The sequence below is a fragment of the Leptopilina boulardi genome, unplaced genomic scaffold (assembly GCF_019393585.1).
Source record: "Leptopilina boulardi isolate dan_hultmark-lab unplaced genomic scaffold, ZJU_Lbou_2.1 LbouV2_332, whole genome shotgun sequence".
Classification (NCBI taxonomy): domain Eukaryota; kingdom Metazoa; phylum Arthropoda; class Insecta; order Hymenoptera; family Figitidae; genus Leptopilina; species Leptopilina boulardi.
This window is the reverse complement of record NW_026137899.1, coordinates 4,276,925-4,284,174: the sequence shown is the minus strand read 5'-3', so window position 1 is coordinate 4,284,174 and position 7,250 is coordinate 4,276,925. Positions and strand designations below refer to the sequence as shown.

Genomic DNA, 7,250 nt, shown 5'->3' with positions numbered 1-7,250 from the left:
TCAATCACTATCAAACGATTCCAGCCAACTATCAATTACTATCAAACGATTTTATCCAACTATCAATCACTATCACACGATTTTAAACAACTATCAATTACTATCAAACATCCAACTATCGATTAGATTGAAAAAATTTTGGTGTATTCGAAGTGTTTGAGTTACGCACCCTGTTGTTGATTAATTAAGCCTTTTGGAATAATTTGTTTTAATAATTTTGAAAGGCGATAATTTAATTTTATGATATATAAACAAAAATTCGAAATATTGCATTTTGTTTGTATTATTGAATAGGATAATCTGTTTCTGTTATTTGAATATGCCGCGAGAGAATGTTTTGCGCATGCGCATATGGTGGAATGTGAGATGGATAAATGTTTTTAATAATGTTAATATTTAATATTATTTCAACTATCAAACGTACAGAATTGACTATCAATCACTATCAAACAACCAACAAACGTTTACAAATGAAAAATTAGTGTTTTATTGAAATTGGGGTGCAGTGTGAAAATAGCACCGCAATATTTGATTGTTGTTTATTTTTTCTATTTTTTACTATCAAACGTTAAATATCAACTATCAAACACTATCAAACGACCAACAAACGTTTTAAAGAAAAAAAAGTTAATTTTGATAAAGTTGTGGTGCTAACTTCACGGACATGGTGTGATCAGTACCCCATCTTATGTTTTTAAGGTTAAGAGAACTACTTCCGTTTTCGAGTAAAGATTTTAGTTCCGGATCATCTTTTTGGGCCGTAGCCATCTCGGCTAAGCTAATTTCAGAGGCAAAAATAACGGCATTAACACGAGATAAAGAATCCGCAACGATGTTTTCTTTTCCGGGTAAATACTCGATTTCCGTGGTGTATTGCGATATCAATGATAACTGGTTTTGTTGGCGTGGAGATGCCTTTTCTGATTTTTGTTGAAAAGCATAGATGAGAGGCTTGTGATCAGTGACGATTTTAAATGTTTGACCTTGGAGCAGATGTTTAAAGTACCTTACTGATTCGAAAATTCCGGTCAATTCCCGGTCGTACGTACTGTACTTTTGCTGGGTGGGGGTAAAACCACGCGAAAAAAAGGCCAATGGTCTCCATGAGCCATCCTGAAATTGCTCGACTGAAGCTCCCATTCCTGTATCGGATGCATCAGTGACCAAACGGGTTTGTGCCTGCGGATCAGGATGAACTAAAAGGACAGCTTCTGTCATGCTATGACAGATTTTTTTGAAAGCTTCATCGGCTTCTGGGGACCAATCAATTTTCGTTTGATCGTTTTTTTTAGAATTACGCAAATAAACATTTAATGGACGCTGAGCTTGAGCTGCCTGAGGTAAACTACGGCGGTAAAAATTTACCTAGCCCAAAAAACGTCTCAATTCAACGACAGTTTTTGGTTTCGGATATTCAGCTATTGCTCTCACTCTCTCAGTTGTCGGTCTAATTCCTTCAGAATTTACTATGTGTCCCAAAAACTCAAGTTCGGTAACACCAAAAGAACACTTCTCAAGATTCAAACGAAGACCAAATTCCTTCAATCGTTGGAAAACCATTCTTAAATGACACTCATGCTCTTCCTCACTTGATGACGCGATGAGTATGTCATCGATGTAAGCGAAAACAAAATCCAAATCACGCATAGCCTGATTAATATAACGCTGGAACGTCTAAGCCGCGTTTCTGAGACCGAAAGTCATAACGAGAAACTCAAACGAACCAAAAGGTGTTGTTATCGCCGTTTTTGGGATATCTTCAGGCGCAACTGGGATCTGGTTGTATGCCGCGTGCAGATCGAGTTTAGAAAAAATAGTCCTCCCGTGGAGATTCGAGGTAAAATCTTGCAAATAAGGCACTGGATAGCTATCGGGGATAGTCTGCGCGTTGACCCTACGGTAGTCACCACATGGCCTATAACCTCCGTCTTTTGTAGGGGCCATATGTAAAGGTGATGCCCATTGGTCCTTGGCTGGTCTACATTTACCCTCATCCATCCAACTCATAAATTTCTTTTTTGCAAAAACTAATTTGTCAGATGATAAACGACGGGGACGTTCAGATACCGGGAAACCTGTGGTTTCAATTTGATGAAAAACACCGCGTGCTGCAACACCAGAACTTTGTTCCAAACCGGTAATGCTAGGAAATTCCGCTAGAAGTTTTGCATACGATTTCGATTTGTTAACAGTACTAATACCATTTAACGAATCCAAACCAAGAACGCATATCGAACCTAAACCCGTTTGAGTATCGATGAGCCTACGATTACGAAGATCGGCATTTAGTCCATAGTGGGCTAGTAGATCGGCTCCTATGATGGCATAGGGCACCGATGCTACACAAAAATTCCACTTTAATGGACGTCTAAGTCCTAGATTCAATGAAAGTCGGCGTTCGCCGTATGTGTTTATTAGCGAATTATTCGCTGCATAAAGCACATAATCGGCTGGCCTTCTCTTGGATCTACCATCGGCAGGGAGAAGAGAAATGTCCGATCCTGTATCGATAAGGAATTTTATTCCAGAATTACGATCTCTGGCAAAGAGACGTTTTTTACTATTCGTCGCATCGATAGTCTCAACTCGGTGCGGCGAGGTTAGTTTTCCGCATCAGGTTTTGGTTTTTGTTTAGGGTTAAGTTTTTTTTTATATGAGCAAGGCGGTTTACAATACTCGGCATTTTCCCCGAATTTGAAATGGTAATAACATTTACCATCATGACGTTTGTCTCGCGATTGGTCACGCGATTTATCACGCGAATGTCCAGAACGATTTCTCGATTTATCTCGATTTTTGGAAAACGATCTCGATCGCGAATCTCTTCGAGGTTGGGATTTAAACGATATTTCGTCGATTCTCTTGGTAAGAGCGTCAATCTTTTTCAAAACTTCGCTTTCCGTGGAAACTGCGCTAACCGTGCTTTCTGTGGAAGATGTGTTTGCCATGATTTTATCAGCAACCTGTGCTAACCGTCTAACGTCCTCGACTTCTGATAAGGCTAATATTGCCCGACAATTTTCCGGTAAATGATCTAAAAAGACTGCTTTAATAATTTCTTCGGAACATCGGCCGCGACTTAAATGTCGAATCTTACTCAGGATCAGGGACGGTTTACCGTCAGTGAGGATCTCACCACGAAGAATTGAACGCAATTCTTTTTCGGGGGAAACAGAAAAATTGGTAATTATCCGTTCTTTAATACTAGTATAAAGTCTTTCCAATGGAGGATTCGCGCTTAACAAATCACTAATTGTTTGAACAATTTCGTAATCTAATACTGAAACAATGTGTCCAGCTCTTTGGCGTTCGCTTCTAATGCGATTGCAGTCGAACATCAGTTCGATTTGCATAAACCAAAGATTCGGGTCAGAACGAAAAAAAGTAGGAAGTTTAATGCTTCGACAATTGTCAACGTGTGCCTCATCCAAAGGGGCAGCACCGGCCGGATTCATCATTCCGAATTGAAATACCTCACTTCCCCTCGAAGTAGAAGTCGACTGATCATTAATATTATCAACCATTGTAAAAAAATATTTTAAACTCCGAATAAAAATGTTTGAAAATCAAAAAATTTCTAAAAAGATATAAAAAATAAAATTTCTGTAAAAATATCTGTAAAAGTTATTCAAAAGTAATCACTTGAATGTCCATACCATTGAGCAATGATTAAAAAAATAATTTTCATAATCGAAAAATTCGCGGACACACATAACACAGATCACAAATGTTTTTTTTAATTTACAAAAAACAATATAAAAAAATATTATATAAATAGGATGACGACATGATAAGGCATATACAAAAATAAAATGCACAAAACCATATAATGTTGTCGACGAAGACTGGTGTTGTTAATACTATTCGCATTTTTAATGTTCACAATATACTTGTGTCAAAAGTGTAAGAAAAAATATTCTTCTTTGTTTTTAAAAAAAAATGTTAAATGTTGTTTTAATTTAAATAAATTAATTTTTAATCATTTTCAAGATTTTAATCGAGAAATCAATTATTAATACAGGCGCTGAACGCCTTATTCAAAAATTTAAAAAAAATTTTAAGTTTGAAGAGTCAAAAAAAAATTTTAAAATATAACGTGGAATAAATTATTCCTTGTGCTTCGTCGACCAACAATAAAACAAAACAAAAAAAAATTTATTTATTTGAAAAAATAATTGGATAAATTTTTAAATGTCGTCTCGAATAAAAAAATATTCTCAAAAAAAAAATTTAAAAAACAATATTGAGAGAAAAAAATATTGTTCTAAAAAAAAAAATTTTGTTCGAAAAAAAAATATTAAAAAAAAAATTTTTCGTAAAAAAAAATTTTTCGGAGACTTACAACAACATAAATGCCAGTAAGCAAATATAAATCATGAAGATTCCATAGATGATGAATCGATCCTCGGAGAAGACTCGGAAGGTGAACCGGATAAACAGCTCCATTTTGTAGCACATCCTTTTTTCAGCTGTAGTCAATTTTTGACAGGTCCCAAAAAACATCACCTCGATGTCAAAACCGCGCAGATACGGACCAAGGACAGCGTGAAAAAAAGGAATCTCATCAGAGACAGCAGACAGTTCAAAAAACTGTTATTTTGCTTAAGGTATGAAAAAAAGCAGGTACATACATTGTACATGGGCAAGAATGTTCTGCCCATGCGCCGTTCTTTGATAGCGTGTATAATTTAAAAAATCTGGAACCTCGAAAATGGGCTGCCAAGTTCATGCCAGGTTAGTCCTTATATAGTTCGACCAGGAATGCCAAAATCATTTGTCGACAAACGTAAAAAATTATAAAATCCACGACAGCAACAATAAATATTATTAATATTTCCGTCAGGATCAAGACAAATGCGGTTGATCGATGGAAGGTGTTAAAAGTTGAAAAATTCCATTTTGGAGTAAAAATGGCGGCAGATATAATGTGCACATGGCACCAAATGTATTTCGTTTTTTTTTTTTTTTTTTTTTTTTTTTTTTTTGAATTAAAACATTTAAAAATTCAGAAAATTTTGGTGTTAAAAAATACTTAGATTTTTTGTTTATCCATTTCTCGTCGAATATTCGTTGGATGATTAATAAAATCGAAGATAAAATTGGCTCCAAAATTTCACACACGACACGTGCTCGACGGCGTCATATTATATATTACGCCCATGTCGGGGTCACCAATGTGGGAATTATTGTTAGAATATATAAAATGACCAGAAGGTTTTCCCACTTGTTAAAATAATAATAAAACTGATTCCATATACAATTAATATTTAACACCATTTATTATAGATAAAAGAAATGAGGTTATAAAGTAACAAGGGTACATGTGTTGTACCAACGACTGCCGGATTTATACTATCTTAATTCTCATTACACTTACATATAGATTTACATTACATTACATACACTACATACACTTACATATGTACATCACTGCGCAACTCTAACATGGGTCATATATTATCTAGAAAGGTAGTCGCGTTCCGCGTTACTATGTTCAGTCATGAACGTGGGGAAAGAGAGAGGGGAAGCGTCGAGCCTACAACTCCCCACACCTCCCTTACCCCATGTGACCGTTGTTGGAAGCAGAGTTGAAGGCCTAATGGAGCTTCTACAATAAGTCCGAAAGGTAACGGTGGACTCTCATGGCAGCGTTTTGCGTTGGGTTTTGTAACTAGGCCATGAGTGCAAATATATCGAACGTATATTTCCATCTCTCTCAAACTCATGGCCTAGTTACAAAACACAACGCAAAACGCTGCCTTGTGACTCCACCCAAAGACTCAGACTTTGTTGCGCGCGCATCATCTAGACTTTTATTTTTTTAAGATGATTGATAGTAATTACTCATTTTTAGTTGATTAATTGTTAAATTAATAATTAATTACACATAATTTTATAATTAATTACTCTTTACTATCAATTATCTTGAAAAAATAAAAGTCAACACGTTACGTGAGCAATAAAGCTTGCGGCATTCAGACTTGGACTTGCAGCGATAAGTCGTCTTCAATTAACACTATCGACGTACCTAGGCCGTCTACTTCTAAAGAATTATCTGAAAACATATCTTTAGACAGTGAAGAAGAAGAAATTATCAAGATAACTGAAACAGTAAATTCTCTAATATTACATATAGCAACCAACGCAACGCATTCACGCCAACTTATCATTAGGGGGAAGCCACATGTGAGCGTTGAAACGCGCGTTTGTTCATTAGGGTTCAGTCCCATGATAGCGTGAAACGGAAAACGTTTAGCCAATAAGAAATTTCTACTAGAATCATTTCCATTGAGTCAGAAGTTGCTATTGGCTAAAAGTTTCCCGTTTCCCGTTTTTACGCTGACATGGGACTGGCCCTTAAGACTTTGAGTATGAGAGAGATGCAGATATAAATTTTCTATATTTGCACTCATGGCCTACTTATAAAACGCAACGCCATTGAACTGCAGCCTTAAGGGCCAATCCCATGTCAGCGTAAAGACGGGAAACGGAAAACGTTTAGCCAATTGAAACTTCTGATTCAATGGAAATCATTCTAATAGAAATTTCTTATTGGCTAAACGTTTTCCGTTTCACGCTATTACGGGACTGCACCCTGAAGCACAATAGAGTCGGGTATGGGAAACGAATGGGGCTCCTAACCTCAAAATGTATGCAAATGTTACATATCCCACAACAGTCTTACGTACCCGACTCAGTTGTGCTTAGGTCTTCACACCTTAAACGCCACTCTCTCTCTCTCATAGGATTCCAAAAGCATATTTAGTAACCGCTTTGGGGTGGTTACTCTGTCAACCAATGCTAGAATCAACGGAACGGATTTGCGAAATATGCTTTTAGATCCTATTGGAAAAAGGTCTTAAAAATTTCTATCAATTGCAGTAAGTTTTTTAATTACGTGATTTACATTCCAGCTTGACTTTAGTTATTTGATTCCGACGAAATTCCCTGATGATATTCAAAATGTAATGGATGAAAAAAGCGAATTGACTGAGTCTCAGAAAAGCTGTATCATTAGAATGACAGCTAAAAATATATGTAATGCAGGTTTGGATCAGTCATTCATCATTGGGGAAATTTCAACTTTATTGTGTAAAAAGTTTCCAGAAATTTTCAAGTCTCGATATGGCGATCCTAGTGTGAGTCTACTTAGAGTAATGGAGCGGTCACACCCCGCCTGCAAGAGAAGTTGCTGTAAGAGTAAGAGAGATGGAAAATCTTCTATCTCTCTTATTCTTACACGGTTGCCA

At 36.4% G+C, this 7,250-nt stretch overlaps 1 protein-coding gene across 1 annotated transcript; it reads right to left on the bottom strand.

The window, feature by feature from the left end:
* Window positions 1–1,674: 1,674 nt before the first annotated feature.
* LOC127285386 (uncharacterized) lies at window positions 1,675–5,726 on the bottom strand. Its single transcript, XM_051311367.1, has 3 exons — window positions 5,562–5,726; window positions 2,717–3,500; window positions 1,675–2,501 (listed from the first exon to the last, which is right to left on the bottom strand). Exons 1-3 carry the CDS (start codon window positions 5,724–5,726, stop codon window positions 1,675–1,677), a joined length of 1,776 nt encoding a protein of 591 aa, XP_051167324.1.
* Between the last annotated feature and the right edge of the window lie 1,524 nt (window positions 5,727–7,250).